General features: G+C 40.0%; 1 protein-coding gene across 3 annotated transcripts in view; it reads right to left on the bottom strand.

Moving 5' to 3' along the window:
* The window catches only part of ADGRG2 (adhesion G protein-coupled receptor G2), a 209,729-nt gene that overhangs the window by 22,608 nt on the left and 165,222 nt on the right, over positions 1-21,899 (bottom strand). For all 3 annotated transcript variants that reach the window (XM_073667454.1, XM_073667458.1, XM_073667447.1), the window contains 12 exons: positions 19,909-19,937; positions 19,355-19,387; positions 16,963-17,066; positions 16,194-16,233; positions 14,099-14,712; positions 13,067-13,256; positions 12,744-12,900; positions 12,157-12,300; positions 10,879-11,004; positions 7,886-7,925; positions 5,526-5,629; positions 3,663-3,787 (listed from right to left, as the gene is read on the bottom strand). In XM_073667454.1, coding sequence (XP_073523555.1) covers positions 3,663-3,787; positions 5,526-5,629; positions 7,886-7,925; positions 10,879-11,004; positions 12,157-12,300; positions 12,744-12,900; positions 13,067-13,256; positions 14,099-14,712; positions 16,194-16,233; positions 16,963-17,066; positions 19,355-19,387; positions 19,909-19,937 — 1,706 coding nt within the window. The remainder of the gene's footprint in view (positions 1-3,662; positions 3,788-5,525; positions 5,630-7,885; positions 7,926-10,878; positions 11,005-12,156; positions 12,301-12,743; positions 12,901-13,066; positions 13,257-14,098; positions 14,713-16,193; positions 16,234-16,962; positions 17,067-19,354; positions 19,388-19,908; positions 19,938-21,899) is intronic.

Genomic DNA, 21,899 nt, shown 5'->3' on the forward strand with positions numbered 1-21,899 from the left:
CTGGTTTCTTAGGGAATTACACTATGTACACAATTATTAGGCAGTTTTTGATTTTTGATGATTTTATTATTGAATTACAGAGCTGTTGGTCAATCCAAAAGGTTACGAATATTTAAGAAAGTAAAAGTGAGGTTTTGTCTTTCTTAGGAGAATATTTAGGAGTGCAAAATTATTGGGCAGCTATTAGTGTGCAGAATTATTATGCAACTAAATGAAAAATGTAATTTTTCCCATCTCAATGGTTTATTTTCATCTGCTAAAATGAGAATAATAACCAAACAACTCAGAATGTGCAAAAATACATTTCTGACATTTCAAAAAATGTATCAGTGACCAATACAGCTGTGCTTGTTTTCAATAACAGTCATATTTCTTCCATCCATGGAGTCTGTCTTCAACTGCTTGAAGAAAGTGTTTTCTAATAACTGGCAGTAGGTTTAGAAGTTGATTTTGAGTCCATCTTCAACCCTCAAAAAAGTCCAAGTAGCTCATCTTTAATAATATCAGCCCATAGCAGTAACCCACCTCCACCTTGCTGGCGTCTGAATCAAAGTGGAGGTCTGTGCCCGTTACTGATCCAGCCATGAGCCCATACATCTGGTCCGTCTAGAGTCACTCTCATCTCCACAGTCTATAAACCTTTGAAAAATCTGTCTTCAGATATTTCTTGGCCCAGTTTTGACATTTCAACTTCTATGTCTTGTTCATTATTGGTTGGGTCTCAGCGTCCCTTATCTTCTCCATGTCTCTGATGTAATGCAGCGGCTTGCGGCATTACTGTAATGGTCCAGGGTGTGTTTTGGCTGACCATGTACCTCCCCCAGGTGACTGGTCACATGTCTGTGACATCGCACAGGTCCTGTGCACACAGAAGGTCTGATCACATGACTGTGACATCAGCACAGGTCCTGTGTGTGCACTAGAGGATATATAAACCCTGGTAGATTTGAGACAGGGTGTGAAAGGCGTGAGGCCTGTTCCCGTGTGTGGGACACCGTTAGCCTGGAGAGGCTTAGTGAGGCCTAGTGAAGCCTGGTGAAGCCTGAAAGGCTGAGGCTGGATCCTTATGTGTAAGAAATATCAGTAGCCTTGGAGGGCCAGAGGCTTGGAAGGCAAGAGTCCTGGAAGGCAGAGGCTGGATGTTAGGTGAGAAAACATACCAGTAGCCTTTGAAGGAAAGAGGGCTGGAGACCCCCATCTGGGAAGCCGTAAAGCCACACTGATGGCAGAACAAAACTGACTGAAGCAGCTAAAACCCGGCAAAGGTAAAACACTGCATTATATGGACGTTGCTATAAGTGACTTTGCTGGAGGCTGTAACTGCAGCCAAGTGGGCCTGTCTGCCACTTGAAAGGCTCCTGGACATTATATGTGTATGTCGGCGAGCCACTGAGTTGGACTCAGTTATAAGCAGTTATGATAAATAATAAACTGCTGGATTGTGAAATTCCGGAAAGGTGTTGCATGGTGTGCTTTAATTGACCCGGTGAAGCGAGTGTCCCCCAGCATGATGACTAGCGCTGCCTTACACTGAGCACTGAACACCTTGTATTTGTGGTCACCACAGTGAGGTTGAGTTGCAATTTGGCAGCACTGGAGGATAAGGGGTTCCTGGTCGCTTGATAATGAGCATCTTTTTCTTAACATGTCTTTTTGCTAATTTATTGACTATCTGCAACAAAACTTTTGATGGTTCTGTGATCTCGCTCCAATATCTAATCAATTTTCTACTTCCCTCTGTAAGACTTGTAACAATTTTTGATTTTTCAGAGTCAGTTAAATCTCTTTTTTTGGCCCATTTTGCTTGAGGAAAACAAGCTGCCTAATAATTCTGCACACTTTGATATAGGATATTGTATCCTAAGGCCACACACTCCCTCATTACACATCATCTGATCTGCTTCTTCTAATAAGTATTCAAGTTTATACAGCTTGGAGTTGGAAAATAAAAATAAACATGAAAATGATGATATGATCAAAATTCTCACTTGCCTAATAATTGTGCACAGTGCATGGTTAATCTCTGCAGATCATGGCAGCGGGACATTCTCTGATGAGGTTATTTTGGAGATACTGCTCTAACACTAAGAAGTTTTGAAAGTGGACAGCCCATACTTATCCTGAGGAGTGGGAGCAATTCCGTTTTTAGGGTGGAGTATTTAAAAGGGACATAAAATGGCACCTTCAATGCATGTGCCATTTATGTCCAACAAAGACAGAAGAGGGATTAAGCTAATATAATGATGCACTGTGTTCTCCTAAAGATGACAATGTAATATGCATGCTTACAAATCTGGGCTCCGATTCATCAACACTGGCATTGTACAAGCCAGTCATTTTAAGGAATGGTGGAGTCATAGGTGCCTGTTTCATCAAGAAGCCTCACTGTGACTGGAGTAAGATTTTTTGTGTAAGGAATGCCACAACTTGTCATGAAGCAGATGATTGGGCGTTGCCATGCCCCATCCCTTATTCCAGGGTTCCCCAACTTCAGTCCTCAAGTCCCACCAACAGGCCATGTTTTCAGGATTTCCCTAATATTGCACAGCCAATAATTCCATCACCTGTGTAATAGTAAGGAAATCCTGAAAACATGGCCTGTTGGTGGGACTTGAGGACTGGAGTTGGGGAACCCTGCCTTATTCTACCGATTTTGGCAAAGCTGGCGCTAAAAGGCCAAAAGTTGCAGCTGTTTTTTTGTTTTACACCAGATTTCTGGTGTTAACACTTTGATGAATCGATGCCTCTGTATAGAAGCCTTTTTTGTTTACATCGGTTGTAAAAGAACTATGTAGAAATCCTGATCCCTACAGTATACCAATGGTAGGACAGCTCAGGGTATACTGTGCTATTATTACATTACTAGTTGGTGGCCCGATTCTAACTCATCGGGTATAGTATAATATGTATGCGGCCGACCGGGCGCGACTAATCAGCGAAGCAGTGTTTAAATGGGTTGTGCACTACTTTAAATTAACCCCCCAATGTATCCCCCGGGGCCCCTAATGAATTTTGTAATTACGTCATGTTGTCAATACTGCTTGTGACAACATCGCTGACCACGCACAGCTAGCGTTCAGTATGTCATGGGCAGTTGGTGAGTCACATGACCACATGGGCGGAGTCAGCACTGCTATCTCCGGACGGTGGTGTACTTATTTTAAATCCGGCGCCAATTGGCCGGAGAGCGTGTTTAAATTTGGCGCCAAAATCGCTGATTGGTCACGGCCGGTCAACTCCCGGCTGCATCGCCACTGACCTCCATGCGGCTACCGTCGGGAGATCAGCGGCTAGGGCCGCTGATCTCCGACGTCAAGTGTGAAGGGAGGACTGGGGAGCGGCGCCGCCTAGGCCGCTGGTCGGAGTACTTCTGCTGCGAGCGGTCATCTCCCGGCTGCATTGCCGGTCATCTCCCAGCTGCATTGCCGCTGACCTCCGGGCGGCAGATGAGCCGCTAACGGCCGCCATCTTGTTCAGAAATCCTGCATCGCTGATTGGCCGCGGCCGGACCACTCAGCGACGCGGGATTTCCTGGACGGAGAGACAGACGGGATAAGCCGATTATATAGTAGATGCTCAGAAATTATCTGAGGAATGTGGTTGGTGAAGGCAGAAAGATTGTAAGACAAGTTAAAATAATACATAAGAACATGGTTACTTACTCAAACGCTATGTAGGTTACGAGTGTCACAGACAGAAATATTGCCGAAAGACCACATCCAATATATGTAATAAAGGTCAAAACCAACAGATTTTCTGGACTTAGTTGCTCATTGGGTGATACATTCTAAAAGACAGTAAAGATTAAATTAAAATAAGAAATACAATTATTCAATGACTTTATTTCAATAATACTCAAACGCACATTATGAAAGAAAATCTGTCACCAGGTTTTTGCTGCTTTACCCGAGGGTAACACAAAATATAAAGAAAGAGACCCTGATTCCAGTAGTTTGTCCCGGCTTCTTGCTGTAGTTTTGATAAAACACTTTGCAGCTCTAGTTCTCTTGATGAAGCTTCTGCTATGTAGTCCTTGATACTCCTGAGCTTTAGCTATCCTGTCCCCGCCAGTGATTGGCAGCTCTCTACGTAGGCACAATATAGGCAGAGAGCTGTCAATCAGTTGTGCATGTGCTTCTTGGCTGATCTCATATCTGCTGTAGCTCGGCTACACTATTCAGTGATAACTCTTTCACACTGTTGAGGAAGGGGACATGGTTCCCCCAAAGCGTTGCACTTTGTGAAGCATGGGATGCTATCTCACTTGGTAGTGCTGTTTCTAATTATCTGATATCAACAGTGACTACTATATTTCATGATACTAGTACCATGGCAGAGATCTGCACAAATGGAAACATACAAGAAATCAGAGGATTGAAAACTGTGGAACAGACTGGATACCTAGGAATCTTTATGTTAATCAAAAAAGACATTGGAAGAAATATACAAAATCTGTGTAACTATGGTGCAGTGGTTTCTGCTGTGCTAATGCATGAAGTGAAAGATTGTGAAGAAGACTCTTATATTCCCAGAGTACTAAATGATAAAATACTGACTGTTAAATTCATAATGTATCTTGCTAGTTTCTTATTGTCACATCACTCCCATGGTTTCTTTCTATTTGGAGCCACCAGTAAAGGGAGCATAATAAAGACATATGTATACAGCGGCCATTATTTTATACTGATTGTCCTGTCCTACTCCTTTCTTTAGGGTTAAACAGAAAACCAAATGTAAGAGTACAAATGCATCACTCACTCTGTACACAATTTGAGTTAAAGGTCTGATTTTAAAACACATAATACAACCCTGATTCCAAAAATTTATGTCGCTGTGTAAAATATAAAGAAAACAAAAACGCAGTGTTACTGCTATCGATTTCTAAATTAGTTAATTTTTCCAAATGAGAGGGAAAAACGTCACCGTCTGATCTGAGTTCTATTTCCTGTTAATGTTATAAAAGATTTTCGAAGCATCACATTCTTGTTTTCTTTAATTTTACACAGCATCCCAATTTTTTTTGGAACTGGGGTTGAATATATAAGTATAAAAACTTTCACTTTTCATTAAATATGATCATTAATGCATTTTTTGCTGTGCAGCTTTAAATAAGCAATATTCATCTAGTGTATTCAAACTTCTGGCACTGCCACTCCAATGGTCCCTGTCTGTTTTCCATTGTTGTCATAATGTCCATCATTTTCGTGACCTCTGTAGCCAATCAATCAAGGTGCTGTACATATAAGCGTCAACATTGAGGCCAGTGATTGGGTGCACTGTCACATGGACAATGGATGTGACCTCATCTCTGCAGGACAGACAAGGACCACTGGAGTGGCAGAGCCGAGGGAGTGAGTAGGTGTCGTGAGTACTGTTACATTTTATTTTCTTAATACATTTGATGCTCTGTGTTCTTGCACACTCTGATGTTGTCCAATCAAGGCCGACTGAGCATCAGCCAGGCCTTTCTCTTACTGACAGATTTTCTGTAAGACGGTCAGATTAGTAATAATGTCATTTCTTACCAACAATACTGCAAAACTGGTTAGATGATTACATTTACAGATTGTTTCACTTTGTGTTGTGTTAGCAACTATGCAGCCATATGATGACCAGCCGCCAGTTCCATCTGTTGAGCAAAAAAAATTAATTACTTTAATAGGCAGCATGATGAACAAAATATATATTTCATATCATGTTCTATATAATGGGGTTGAGAAATTAGTAATGAGAGTGAAACACATAACTCAAGATTGCTACAAGGTAAAGATGATTTCGACCCAAATAAAAAATAAAAAGCGTCTTATATCAAAAAAGTCAGAAGTTAGAGAAGAGTCATCATATTTGTTGTCATCTCTTAAAATATGCTTTTTGGCAACTGATAGTAAAATGGTCATACATTCATTAAAGGGTTTGTCCAATTTACTGTAACAGATGTGTTGGGAACAAGATTTTGCAGCACTTACTAATGCATCAGTAGTGAAGATTCCCCTCCTGCACTTCTTCCTCACAGATTGCACAGCCTTCCTGTTCTCAAAATGACTGTTGGTGGAGGAGCATATGACCAAACCTGTCCAGCCTACAGCTTTGGACATCTGATGGAGAGTTTGTGACCAGACCTGTCCATAATTCAATTTTGGACATTTGATGGAGGAACACGTGACCAGACCTGTCCATAATCCAGTTTTCGACATCTGATGAAGGAGCATGGGACCAGACCTGTCCATGATCCAGCTTTGCACACCTGATGGAGGAGCACGAGATCAGACTTGACCATAATCTAGCTTTGGGCATCTGATGAAGGAGCATGTGACCAGACCTGTCCATGATCCAGCTTTGGACATCTAATGGAGGAGCACAAGATCATACCTGTCCATGATCCAACTTTGGGCATCTGATGAAGGAACATGTGACCAGACCTGCCATGATCCAGCTTTGCACATCTGATGGAGGAGCATGAGATCAGACTTGTCCATAATCTAGCTTTGGACATCTGATGGAGGAGCATGTGACCAGACCTGTGCATCACTAACCATTTTGAGTACAGTAGAGCTGTGCAGTCTGTGAGAAAAGCTGCACTAACAAGCAGTAGGAGAACCTGTAATACTTATATATTAAAGGTACTAAATCATGTCTGTCATACATTTATTACAATGAAGATAAGGTGGAAAACCCCTTTAATAAAAATGTGTTAAAGTGAAAGTATCTGGGAAGAATTAGCAAAAAGGGACAAGCAACACGGATGTACTTTGTAATGATCAGGAAAATGCCCACAAATATCTATGTGGATGAAACAAATATTATCAATCAATAGTCATGGCTCTAATGTTTTCTTAATGAAGTAAGGTAATGTCTGTGGATCAACCCTCCTAAGCCGTCTATAAGGGCATGTAGGTCATAGGAAGCTGAATACAATGACACCTTGATATCTGCAATTCAATGACTTATTACAGGGAAATCCAGATTTTCTTAATATGTAAATGATACATTAACATCTATAATCCAGACACTGATCGCCTGAGAATCTGCCTCCAGAGCTTATTTTAAATGAAAGGGGGCGTTACCAGTGTGAGACATGTAATGACTAACAGTCTGCTCTACATGTCTCACACTGATTATGCCCTCTTTCTTTTAAATTAAAGCTCTGGAGGCAGATTCTCCAGGAGATCTATGTCCGGACTATAGATCTTAACAGCTCATTTACATATTAATAAAAACATGGATTTCTCAGGAATAAGACATTGGATCGCAAATATCAAGGTATCATTTTATTCAACTTCCTATGACCTACATGCCCTAATAGATGGTTTAGGAGGGCTGATCCTACTGATAGATTCCCTTTAAGGCTGTGTGCCTACAGAGTTCTTGATGAGATTTTTATGCTGCGTATTTTCGCTATCAAAAACGCAGCATCTTATACTGAAACAAAGTGGATGGGATTTATGGAAATCTCATGTCCACCTGGCATTTTGTAGTCAGAGTAAAGTGACCCACGGTGCGTGTTACAAATGCGCAAGATGTCAATTTCTCTTGACATGTTTTCTCCTGAGTTTTATGTGCAGGCTTTCCTCATAGAGTTGAATTAGAAATTGCTGAAATTCTGCAACATCAAAAACTCACCAAATACTCATCGTGGGGACATAGCCTAAACCCTGTGACTGATTCTACTCTAGGTAACTTAAAATATAAAATATTTGCAATTTACATTCAGAAAAAGAAGCACTTCCTCCCAACAATTTTTCCCCTAATCCTTTCTAATTACGTATGTATATGTGTGTGTATATATATATATATAGATAGATAGATAGATAGATAGATAGATATATGTATATATAGTACAAATGTAAAAGCACACTTTATATATTTTTCAATATTCCATACTTACTGTTTTTATTGAAGTCCCAAAATACACAATCCACTTTATCCTGCAGAAAAAAAAGATATCATGTAACATTGGTATAGAATATATTTATTTCCTTTAGTGACATAATAAAAATGGTTATTTTTTAATAAGCTTGGCAGAATGAGATCACAGGACACATTACATTCCTGTATAAAGGTGGCTTCCTCTACTTGGACAACCTGTTTTGTAAATGCCCAAGTCCCCTGATTAAAATAAGAAAAGCTTACATTCGCCTCCCGCACCGGCGCCGTCCCAGCGATGTAATCGCATTGACAACAATACCACGTCACCCACTGGGAACAACAGTGCCGACATTGCTGGAATAGCACCACAGTAGAAGGTGATTATACATTGTATTTTATGTGGGGCATTGTCTTGATTAAATGGGTATTTTCAAGTTGTCTCTTGAGCAGTTCAGAGCAATTCAGTCTCCTTAGTTTCCTTACTTTCATGGCAGGGCAGGCTCTCCTCTGTGAGTGTCTGTTCTGGTGAACAGTAGAGCTAGTAAAACTATAAGTCTGTGAGCCCATTATGCATTTTTCAAGCGTTTTTGCAGCGGAATTTCCTCAGCGAAAACGTTTAAAAAATGCTTGGTAATACGTGCCCCATGGTCCCCAATGATAATCCGCATGTGCTGTGCACATGCTGCGGAAATTTCCACTGCGGAAAAATACGCAGCATGTCCATTAATTTTGCGGACACGCAGCGTAATTACCGCCATTGACTTGCATTAAAACGCATATTATCCTTGTCAGCACATTTACACATACGGATGTTATGCGATTCTATGAGCGGATGGTACCCGGGTCTGGAGAAGAGGATGGTCGGCGGACGCATGACCTGTCATATGACTCAATGACGTCATAGCAGGTCCTTTCACACCACCGCGACCCATACAACAGACCAGACGGAGCAGAGAAAATACCGGGGGCTATCAGAAGGTAAGTATAATCTTTATTTTTTATTCTTTACCATTCTTATTCTTTTTTTAAACTAACTTGGTCACACTATATAAAATCCATGACGGTTGCATAGATTTATATACACTGTGTTTCAAATTATTATGCAAATAATATTTTCTCAGATTTTCCCAAATTACCTATATGAATTGCAGTCATTGTAATTTTCCAGTCAAATAACTATTAGAGTACAATTGAAAGGTTTTTGTACAAACTGCCTATGATAACAGTATATTTTTAAAAAAATAAAAAACTCAAACTGCACTCAAAATGCATGTTCCAAATTATTATGCACAGCAGAGTTTTCAACCTTTTCATTTTAATAAAGAACAAAAAAATGGTCATTTTTGACATTATAAGCATTAGCAGGTTATTACAAACTGAAATCAAACAGTTTTCAACTCAAAACTTTATTCTAGGTGATGTTACATTTGCACATAGGACTGCTTGTTCGAAAGGAGCTTCTGAACTCTCTCGTCCATTGAATTTGTCAGGTTTTGGATGGTTTCTGCTTTAATTGTTTTGCATGAGGACAGAATACCCTCCCAGAGCTGTTGCTTAGATGTGAACTGCCTCCCGCCATCATAGACACTCCTTTTCATGATGCTCCAGAGGTTCTCAATGGGGTTGAGGTCAGGGGAGCATGGGGGCCACACCATAAGTTTGTCCCCTTTTATGCCCATAGCAGCCAGAGATGCAGATGTGTTATGTGCAGCATGAGACGGGGCATTATCATGCATAAAAATGATCTTGCTGCGGAATGAGCTGTCAAACAGGCAGGCTCACCAGCGATCAGGGGAGCAGAGACATCGTGGAAAGAATCTTTCCACGATGTCCTGCTCCTGGTTACCAGCCTGCTGAAGCAGGAGCAGGCTGGTAACCATGATAAACAGCGGGTTACTAGGGGCACACGCGCACCTAGTAACCCGCTGTTTATCATGGTTACCACTCTGCTACGGTGAGCTGGTAACCTCCCGCTCACCGTAGCAGAGTGGTAACCATGATAAACAGCGGGTTACCAGGTGCGCGTGTGCTCCTAGTAACCCGCTGTTTATCATGGTTACCAGCCTGATCGCTGGTCCCGCTGGTCACACACAGCGATGTGTGCTGACCAGCGGGAGGGCAAAGACCAAAAAATGGTCCAGGACACTTTGCAGCGATCAGCGACCTCACAGCAGGGGCCTGATCGCTGCAAAGTGTCACACATAGCGACATCGCTGGTGAGGTCGCTGTTGCGTCACCAAAACCGTGACTCAGCCGCGATCTCGCTAGCGATCTCGCTATGTGAGATGGGGGCTTTAGCCTAAAGCTCAGTTCAAGCCCTGTTGTAACACATTCAGCCATCAGTGATTTGTTCTGGAGTTTACATCATTATCACTGTATCTACACATAGAGATTACTGGGCATTTGAACAAACACAAAACTCAGGTGAGAGATAGAGAGCTGACATTAGGAGACCTGCTGTGAAAGTTGCAGACTGGTGATTTATAATTGTATCTCTTCAGAAGATGAAAAGGAAAGAGATGAGCAGCTAACTGCTGTATAGAATTCACTGGGCTGGAGAAAGGTGACTTGTATGTTAGGAGCTACCGTAACCCCTTTCCTGGAATGTAACTGCTGTGCACTCTCGGCTAGGGTCTGGAGGCGGAGCTCCATGGAAACAAGCTGTACACTATAAAAGATAAAATCTTTCATTGCAGGATAATTCAGGTATTAGAAGAAAGTCAATTGCAAACATATTTTCATGCTGTATAACTAATTGAAGAAATTTGAGAACACCATTTTAAGTAATGGTTATCCAAAAGTGGACAACCCCATTAAGATTACTTATAGTCATCATCAGTACATCCTCACACTGGGACAGACAGTAATGTTTCTGACATTATAACTTTTGAAGATTGAAGATTAAAAAAATAAAATACAATTGACCAGGGGCAAATATGTCAGCATTTGACAAGAATACAGGCAAGTATAAACCATGGTATAGCCGTGGTACAAAGATAATAACATACTTACTGAGTCATTCTTTGCTGAAGTCTTTAGTGCCACAGTAATATTTTCGCTTAAATTAGTTACCGAGAGATTTGCAACACTTGACGATATCACGTTGCTCACCAATTTTTGATTTTTGAGGGATGAGTCCTAATATATAAGCAGAAAGAGTATTAAAACATATACTGAATATTGCCTTAAAACAACTTGCCATGAGAGGAAAATGTTTTGATATACTGTACTATGAACACTGGCATGGTCTCTGACAACAGCCTGTGACTTGTATATTCAAGTGGTCTGCTGGAAATATATGAAGAAGATTATTATAATAGCACACTAGACTGGCTGCAATAACAGATTCCTGGTGATGGCTACATGAAGTTAGGAGGTGCTGTTTTGCTAACTTACATCTTAACAGTATCACTGCTGCTTGCTTTATACTGCTGCACAGATTTGCTACAAATGTCATCCCTAAAGCTTCATGCGCATCAATATGCACAACATCAGGTTTGAACGTATAAGTGCGTTTAGCAGTCACAGCTCTGGCCTGTTAAGATAGCTATCAGAGGCAGCAATAACAGGATACAGACTCTTCATTAGTCTAGCTACACATAGGTAGTTTTCACATTAGCGTAATACACCTGCATTTCTGTGCCCATATTGCAACCTTGAGAAGTGATAAGCCGGCAAGAGAGTGCACTGTCTTTGTGGATTGTAAGGAGAGAATGCAGCGAGCAGAGGCCAACTCCACCCCCCAGAAGTGATTTTTCCTTGGGGGGTCTGGTCTATCGCTCCTTGCTTGCCGCATTCTCTGCTTACAATGCATGCTCTCTTACTGACTCGTCACTTCTCAGTAAAGCCGGTGAGGGTGCGCACTGTCACTGTGCATTGAAAAGAGTATTGCACAATGATGATGAAGCTTATACTGAGCATACATCAGAATTGACAACCGATGCATGCTCAGTAGAGCAGGGGCTGAGAATGCTTTGTCGCAGCATGGGACCGAGGCAGTGAACGCAGTCTCTGCTATCCCAGCATACAATGGGGATTCTCAAACAAAATGTTATCAAAAAGGAAATAGTAAAAATAAATAAATAAAAGCAGATAGATTAGAGAGGGAACAGCAGGAGCTTTTTAATTAAAGTATATTAGAAAAGTGATTAGATTATTACAATAAATAGACATTTGCAATTAAAATCATTATTTTATGACCACCACTTTGAAGTGAGATCTCACAGTCATCACTTATTGTTCTATGCCACACAATCATGCTATTATTAATTAAGAAGTTATAGGTTATACCATGAAGAATGAAGTATTTGCATAATAGTTGAACTGTACTCTGGAGGCGTTCATTTTGTCACCAGGAGACATGTCATTAATTAATGAAGCAGGAAGAAGAATGGACGCACCACTGTTTGCTGGAGCTTGAGAACCCAAAGATACCTTTCCATAAAAAGAATACAATGACATTAATACAAATAGCATCTGCCTACAAATCAATGCCAGTAACAATAAACAATTAAATTTGAAGGTATTTATCATTCCTGGTATAAAAAGTCACAAATTATTGCCAAAGTCACTGTAACTTAGACCAGAAATTTGGGTAAATTATAGTGCAAATCAACTCCAGCAATTGATTTTCTGCAGCACAAGGTGCTAGAGATTTATTAAGAGGTGTGTACTTACAGTGGCTTCTTATTTCTCTCTCACTAATAAAAGTAGCACACAGTGTTAAAAAATGAATCTAAGATTGCTGAGGGCCTGCAACACTGTGCACATAGACTTCCAGATCTTTATGGCCATTTGTAATAACACTATGGTTACTAATATGTTTACATTTTTTCCTAAGCAATGCATCCGTTCCAATGTATTGATATGTATCCTACCTGGAGGCCAGATGAGGAGTTGACACTGAAAGATGTTCCTGTGAAAGAACTGTCATTGACTTTACTCACTGCCAGTGCCAAGGACTGAGAGGTCACATTTATGGAATTTCCAGGGAAAGTCAGCTGTAAACCAATTTTATCCACTATTTTAATTAACCTACAAATACAAAAGAAAACACACTTAGACAATCCAGTCTGGACATCTATCTGTATATGCTGGAAACCAATTATGAGAACTACATCTCAGAAAGTTCATAATGTTAGAGGGATCTGCCATCAGTCAGATCCTGGTGACTCACAAGAGATATTTTAGACTGAATTACCTGTTAGAAACTGGTCCAAGAAGACCTTGAGAGATATTTAAAAAAGAGTTCATGGTATTGAGCCAGTCTGGTGCATCGTCAGTACTCACTTCTCCAGACAACAGGTTTTCTAACTGGGACACAATGCTATTTATAATGGATGAATTGAGATTTCCGGAATTGAGGATGCTTGAAATTCTGTTCAAAGTATCTTTGAAAAAGAAAAAAAATGTAATGAAGCAAATAGCTGAAACTTCACGGAATACATTTTGACATGCGTTGATGGTAATGTTATATATTTCTTTGAAGAATAACTTTGCAGTGTGGGTGAGGTATACACAATAATGCTGACACAGAGAATCTGTCAAGAGGATTTACTCCTTTCACATAACAGAAGGGCTTTATTGACTCCTAATAACGTATCTAATCATTGCTTTATTACAAATAACTGTTTGCAAAAAAACAATGTTTAATCCTGGCGCTTGAGTACCTGGGTTAGTATCGGAACGCCATCACACATCCCTGCATTTCGCTTGTGTTATGTCCACAGCGGCGTGATAGACAAACCAGTGTGAACAGGGAGAGCAATGAAAAGAGGAGTCCCCTCTTCCCCCTGCTTCATCTGGATAGTGGATTTCTTCCAAACCTGTCCACATGTGGTGTGAGGTTTTGTAGCCATTTTTTCTAATCCTATTCTCCGCAATGGAGCCAAGCCTTTGAAGGTTTTGGCCATGACTATAGTAATATTTCTTCTGCAGCTCTGTCCAAATGGATTTTCACACGGTTGTGTCATGCAAAACTTGCATGAGAAAACGCTGGTTATTATCAAAAGCTATTCACCTGTAAGTTTAATTATTATCCCAGTAAATGCGTTACATTTTTAAGTTATATGGGGATATTTTCTAAAACATACAGTAATTGCATAAAAATCTGCACACATGTATCAATATTAAACATATACAGGCACAAGAACAAAAACTCACTGGATATTGCAACATTATACTTTATGGCAGTAGAGACTTTCACACAACTAAGAGAGTACTTCAGGTTTACCTTTAGTGCTTGGTGATTTTGTAGTGTTAGCTGCAGTATAGACAGTGGTAATATGTGTAGTAGTAGTTGTTGTAGGTCCACTGTTAGCTGTAAAATGAGATTCAACAGATTCGCCATTAGTAGTTCTTGTAGGTCCACTAATACCTGTTGTCTTAGGTCTTGTAGAAGTTTGATTGTTATTTTCACTATGAGTCGTTGTCATTGATCCTTGATCACCAGTTGCATTGGACTCACTGTTAACAGTTGTTGTATTACCAAGGTTAACTGTTGCATTTGTTCCACTATTGACTGATGTACTTTTACTGTTAATAGTTGATTTTGATTTACTGTTTGTTGTTATCGTAATGTCACCTTTAAGTGTTGTACTGGAATCAATATCAATAGTTGTACTGAGTTCAGCATCCAGAGTTCTGTTAGATAAAATATTAAAAGTTGTACTAGATCCTTTAGTAAAAGTTGTAGAAGGTCCACGGTAAACAGTTGTACTAGTTCTATTACTAACAGTTGTACCAAGTGCTCCACTGTTGTCGGCAGTTGTTGTCTGGATACCTCCGGTGCTACTCCCTCCACTTCCAGCACTCCCATTGGTAGAACAGGCAGGGAAAGAGATATAGCTGTAAAAGCAAGAACAAACTTACACTTTGATAGTGTTTGTGGTCCCTCTTTTCTGCGGGGAGCTACAGCTGTAATAAGTAAAATGTCATGCAATATTGAGTCATCTCCCCTAACCTTGGCCCACATTCCACTAGTATATATAACTCACTTCCTGCTGCACATAGAAACCCTGCTAATCTTATCAACTTTCAGTACATGCATTCTCCTGTCTCTTTTAATTGTGCCCTCTGGAATTCATGGTCAGGGTGTAACAAACTTTCCTACATCCACAACTTCGTCCTTTCCAATTCCCTTAACTTTTAGGCTCTCACTGAAAACTGGATCCAGCAGTTGGACACCACTGCCGCTGCTTCTTTCTCGTATGGTGGGCTACAATTTTCACATACCCCAGACCTGAGAGCAAACAAGGTGGAGGTATTGGTCTGCTCTTTTCATCACAATGTGGTTTACAGGCTATCCCCAGGTACCCTCACTTATGTTTCCTTCATTTGAAGTTCACACCATTAGACTCTTCAGACCCTTCTCCTTGCGAATGGAGGTTATTTATCATCCTCCATGCAAAACCAACCAGTTCCTCAATCACTTTGCCACCTGGCTTCCACACTTTTTATCTTGTGGCATTAATAGTTGCCATGTCTAAGAGGCGACATGTCAGTGTACAACATCTAATATCCTCCAGTACAGAAGTATTACAGCATATTAGATCAGCAAGCAGACAAGTAAATTATAAAGTCTCATATAGCGACTAAGTAATGAAGTTAAAAAATAAATTTTAAAAATTAATATAAATTTAAAATAAAGTCTAAAAAAAACCGGAAAAATATTTTGCCACTAAAAATGCAGTTTTATGTAAAAACAAAAGTAAACAAAAAAGTATACGTTTGGTATCGCCACTTCCGGAATGACCCAAGATTTGGAAGTGTACCATCAACCATATGATGAACACCGAAAAAAAAAAACCAAAAACAATATAAATGTAGTATTTTCATTATACTGACACAAAAAAAATGGAATAAAAAACGATCAATAAGTCGTATAGGAAAAAAATGGTATCACTGAAAACGTCATCTCGTCCTTCAAGGAATGCACATCAACTTCTAATTTTTTCTATGTGCAGCCAATTTACCCAGCCAAGTTTGACACCCCTGTCCTAATGTACATACCATGTAAGTATATTTCCACAAAATAAATGGAAATCTAAATCCAGTGATTTGGAATACTCTCGCTTTAAACAAGTCTTTATGAAATAGGAGTATTGATATATGAGCTCCACTTAGGATTTCTTGATAATGAGGTGAATATTAAAGGGCAGTTTAGTAGGTGCAGATGTACCAATTAGCCACCTGTATGAGAAAAGCTACAAGATTTACAGGAACTTGTCCTAGTGACAGATACCCTTTAATAAACAGTAAGTATTAGTATTTTGTGCATGTGGTTTTGAACAAAGAAAAGGAAAGAAATGTAAATGACGAGAACTCACCAGCTGGAGAGTGGACAGATTTCAAGGCAACAGCAGTAATCTATATTAAATATAAGAATACATCAGAATTCTAACACCAACATCCCCTCAAATTTTATAAAATAATAGGAAAATAATTGGAAAGCCAGAAGAGATTAGTATACTGATTAAAGGGATTTACTCTGTTTTATCTTATAGGGGTGGTTTAGTGCACGGTATATGCTGAAAAGGGAAATTATTTCATAGATAGGTTTCATACTTTCATTCATTAATTTTAACAATATCAACAATTTATTACTACCAAACAAAATTAGAGTTTACTGCATGGATATTATCAAAGAGGAAAATTGAATCATGAAAAGATGATTAATGGGAACCTGTCACACTTTACATGCAGTGCGATCTGTTGACAGCAGGGAGTAAAGAAGGAGAAGCTGAGCAGAATGATAAGTAGGTTTTTGGAAAAGATTCAGTATAACTTGTATTTTATTCACTGAAATCCCTGGTGTTTGCATGTGTCCAGTTGGTGGTCATACTAGTCACTGCATGAACAATCATACAGCAAAGACTGTCAATCAGTGAATAAGACCACCTACTGGACTCGTATACATAAAAACACTAAGGAAAAACACTAAGAATTTTGATGAATAAAATGCAAGTTTTCCTGAAACGTTTCCCATAAAACTGTGTATCAATCTGATCAGCTCCTGTTCCTCTATGACATCCTGCCTGCAGGTTCCCTTTAAAGCTAACTACATAAACTAAGTAATGTAAATAGTCATTTACTTACCAGTTTTATTAAAATACTGTATATAATCCTTATATGGAATCAGTTTATTACAAATATTGTTAACATTTTCAATGTCCAATAGAAAGACACTGCAGTTCTTTATACTATACATTAAAATGAAAGAAGAAAAGGAAAGAAGAGTGTTAATTCAACAATAAATATATCAAACAACAGAATAATATGAAGTGGAGGTAATTGACCATAAGGAAGATTTCATATTAACATTGCCAGAAGCTGGTGTCTGACTATGCATCACATTTGTAGCAGGTCATAACAGCCAAAAGTGCTCTACTTTGTACTAAAGACACTTGTCATGAAGAGGTTAAAAAATTTTGAGATTGCAGTAGTCATTAAAAGTGGCATTTTGTGTTGAATTAGGAGAAATCACTTGTTATATCAGTTGGATTAAGCTATTTAAATTGTTCTTGTTTGTTTGTGTTATTGCACACAGCAGAAAGTTTATACATTTTGCTAATAAACCTAATTTGCAATAGGGTTGAATAATTTTCATTGCAACTGTAAGTCCATATGCAACTATCTAGTATTTAGATTAATTGAATTGCATGTTGCCTAGGTAGAGGAAGCTGCCTGGGAAATGTTTAAAGAAGTTGTCCACTACTTTCACATTGATGTCCTATCTGTAGGATAGTGCATCAATGTATGATCGGCCGGGGTCCCACACACGGCACCCCCGCCGATTAGCTGTTATCGGTGCCGGCGGCAGAAAGTCCTTACCTGCGGAGCTTGGTCGTCAAGTTGTAGTGGCCGGCACTTGTTACTGCACATCTGCCTCCCATTCAATTGAATAGGAGGCAGATATGCAGTACCCCGCGGCAGCCACTACAGTTGGACGGCCAAGCACCGCAGGTAAGGACTTCCAGCCGGCGGCACCGATAACAACTGATCAGCGGGGGTGCCGAGTGCGGGACCCGGCCGATCATACATTGATGCCCTATCCATAGGATACAGCATCAATGTTAAAGTAGTGGACAACTTCTTTAAAGTAGATCAGGGCTGCACAACATAAGGCCCATGGGCCACATGCGACCCGCCGAAAGATGTGCGACCTATGGAGCTGTCCAAGATGCGATGGCTCCTTTTCCCCATATTCAAATATATACAGAATGTGGGGAGAAAGAAAAGGCATTTTCTTGACGGACCTGTTAGAAATAGATGACAACGGCTTCCGCATTATCGGATCCATTGCTCATTGACTCCAATGTTAAAAAAACAATCCCGGAGAGATCAGTTAGTGAATAAAGGTCTAAAAAGTTGTGTCAGCTCAAATTTTTTCTCAGCGGATTTCTGCTGGATCCGTTCTAGTGGATCATTACTGGATATGTGAACATAGCCTTATCTTTCCAGGGTCCAGTGCAGTGTCTCTGCCATTGCCCTCGTCTCCGTTATTTGGCTGCAGCAGCAAAGTCACAGTGACATCTCTGCAGCCAATCAGGGAGCTCAATGGCTCTGAGCGGTTTGCATGGTTTGTGTGGTCTACACAGGCAGAGCCGCTGTGCTCAGTGATCTGTTGCAGCAATATCGACGTGACGTCACTGCCACAGCCAAGTAGCAGAAAACGGGAGTATCAGCGGAGACTGAGTGCTTGGACCCCAGAAGGGGATTTCTTTCTTTTACTTCTAAAAGTGGTATCCCCCCTAAAAAGAAACCCCAAAAGGAATAAATAATATAGTTAAAAGGGAAGAATGCTATTAATTTATGTGTGAAGAGCCAGCTGAAAGCTAATGCGCAGCGAGAGCAACAACAGCTCATCCACTGTGTATTGAGAGGACCAGAAGTGAGTGGCCCCAGGGAGAACACAACTCCACTCCCCACGTAGCTGCACCTCCAGGGCTGCCCTACAAAACCAATACACCACCCACCCATAGATCACCACAACATTTTCAGGCAAACAACACCCCCACAAGCGGCGGCCTCCCTTGAAAGGATCTGTCCTAAGCGATAATGTATTAATGCATATTATAGCCTAAAAAGAACATGGTACAACAAAAAGATACTAAAATGTTAGTTGATTACTGATGGCAATAATATTTGTTAATAATAAAGAATGGAAGGAAGGCATAATCCAATGTGGTCAGCATTAACAACTGCCGTGGTACAGTGGCTTTCCTTTCTTCAAATACGTTAATTTAGCCATTTTTTTTTACTATAAATTGATTAAGCATATGCTAAACTATATATTAAACTAGATGTTTCTAGTGCCTTTATTATTTTTAAGTGATTCAATCTTTAAACTCTTTGTTAAACTCTTCATTTTGAAATGACGAGTTGTAATTCTACTCAACAGACGAATTTGTGAAACAATAAGTAAATTAAATCTCGACAATAACATCCATGTAATAGCCACTGAATAAAAGGATATGATTATACTTACATGAGACCAGTAAGGTTTAAAAAGCTTTTAATTCTGATAGGAAGCAAGCAAATCAATGTGTTAATTATTCAGTCTTTCAATGATAAATAAAATCCACTACACCAACATACTACTGTAGCATACTGTACATTGTACGTGAAAATCACTCATTGATCTCCAGGGCAATAATACATAGCTTATATACATTTAGAACTGACTCAGTGTTGTGCCTATGTCCTTAGCAAAACCTATTTTTTATTTTGAAATGACCCTTCTAGTCTAAATAAGACCTGCAATGATACAATACACTGAGCCACTAAATTGTAGTATTTTAAGTTTATTATGATAGAGAACTACTGCATCGTCAGTATGATTGTTAGCTCTGCACTTTTTCCAATGAGACAGAAGAACAGCACAGTCTGCAGTGCTAGTATTGTCAAAAATATCAGAACCCTAAACAATGTCTTTTTAGAATGGCCAGTATTCATAAACGGATTCATGATGTAGTGTAATCAGAGCCTAAGCCCCACACAATCATACTAAAAACGTAACAAAAAGGATGTGATGGCACTTACTTATTTGCATCAATTGGCAGCGTGCAAGGCTGTAAATAAATTATGAACATGTTTACCGATTATAAATAAATGGAATACATATTTATGGACATAACAGATTTACATCACAGTCACATAGATTATATGTATGATCCTTTGTTGTAGGTTGCTAACTATGCATTATACATAATAAGAAAAGTCCTGATTCTTTCATTCTGGTTAAGCCTTCGGGCAGTATAGCTCATAAAACAAATATCTGGAGACCAGTGTACGTAATGGAGCACCACTTCCTGAGGGCCTCCATTTTTTTTAATTGTACATAAAAAATAAAACAGAACGATCTTCATTAATTTGTTGGATCAGAGTTTCATCAGTGTTTGGTCAGTGTGTCAGTTTTCACCATTAGTGATTTTCTCGTATGGTTAAAAAAAATAAAAGATTGCAACACTTCTTATACCCATTACAATGTTAACCCCTTACCAACATCAGCTGTACACGTGCGGCACAAATTGGGAGAGGGTGTATAATGCGTGCTCACAGGGTGAGCCTGCCCCGTACCCGGCAGATAATGGCTATGACACACTGCCAGGACTGCCTCTAATAGCTACAGGAGGAGCAGAATGGAGCCAGTGAGTGTTAACCTCTTAAATGCCACTGTCAATCTCTGACAGCGGCAATAACAGCATGACGCCATGGGGGCTTATCACTCCGCGACGTACGTGATTGCGGGTCACCGATAGGTTGCATTAACAACCAGGGGTGTGTTGAAGACCTCAATTCCTGACACCAAGGAGCTCCTTTCAAACCCAGCCTAAAGCTATGTGCCCACGTAGCAGATTTGATGCAGACTGTTTTTGCCTCTCTCTGACAGAAAAAAACACATGCAGATTTTACAGAGAGAAGCGTTTTTTCAGCGTTTTCGCATGCGTTTTTTCAAGCACTTTTCCAAGCGATTTTGAGCATCACTTGGAAAAGTGCTTGACAAGTTGGTCACACAATATAAATCCATGCAACCGGCATGGATTTATATTGTGTGACCAACTTAGATGCTTTAAATTCTGCATCTATAGTAAAAAAAAAAAAAGAATTAAAAAGTTAAAAATAAAAAAAAAACTGTATATTCACCTCTCCGGCAGCCCCCGGTCTGCTCTGGTCTGCTCCCGGCGGCGTCCTCCGTCTTCGGCGTCCCGCGGTGTACTGGCAGGACCTACGGTGATGTCATTTAGTCAGCTGATGGTCACGCGACCATCAACTGACCGCTGATGTCAGCGGTCGCGTGACCATCAGATGACTACATGACGTCACCGCAGGTCCTGCAAGTACACCGCGGGAAGCTGAGGAGAGAGGACGCCGTCGGGAGCAGACTGGAGAGGTGAGTTTACAGTTTTTTGTTTTTTTTTAAACTTTTTATTTCTTTTTTTACCGCGTGGTAGCCGGGATGAAGAGGAGTTGTAGTCTCCTCTTCATCCCGGGTACCACATGCACCGCGATTCTGCTGCAAATTCACGGCCATTGAATTTAATTGAAACGCAGCAAATCCACACATACCTGCGGGTTTGCTGCGTTTCAATGTTACTCAATTGCCGCAAATTTGCGGCATAATCGCGGTAGAAATGGTCATGCTGCGTTTTGCAACGCAATGCGAATTCGGCGCGCTAATTAGCGCATCATGTGCACAGCACATCCGAATTCACATTGCTTTGCATGGCAGACGGTTTTACAAGCGTTTTTCGCGGCCATAAAAACGCCGCAAAAACGCTACGTGTGCACATGGCCTAAAGCTGAGTTTCAAAGGAGACCATGATTTTTGCAGTATATAGCACAAGCCATCAGACAATTGTAGTTTCAAATTCCCCAAGGAGACTAATAAATACAGTAAAAAGTAAAAAAAAGTTGAAAAAATATCTGAAAATTTTTTAAAAAAACTAAAGTTACAATGACTTCTGTGTTCCCCAGTTTTTTCCCCAGTAGCATTTTTTAAAAAAAGTACAAAGAATTCACATACACACGTG

The sequence above is a fragment of the Phyllobates terribilis genome, unplaced genomic scaffold (genome assembly GCF_046119375.1).
Source record: "Phyllobates terribilis strain yellow unplaced genomic scaffold, ASM4611937v1 Scaffold_2__4_contigs__length_985480577, whole genome shotgun sequence".
NCBI lineage: Eukaryota > Metazoa > Chordata > Amphibia > Anura > Dendrobatidae > Phyllobates > Phyllobates terribilis.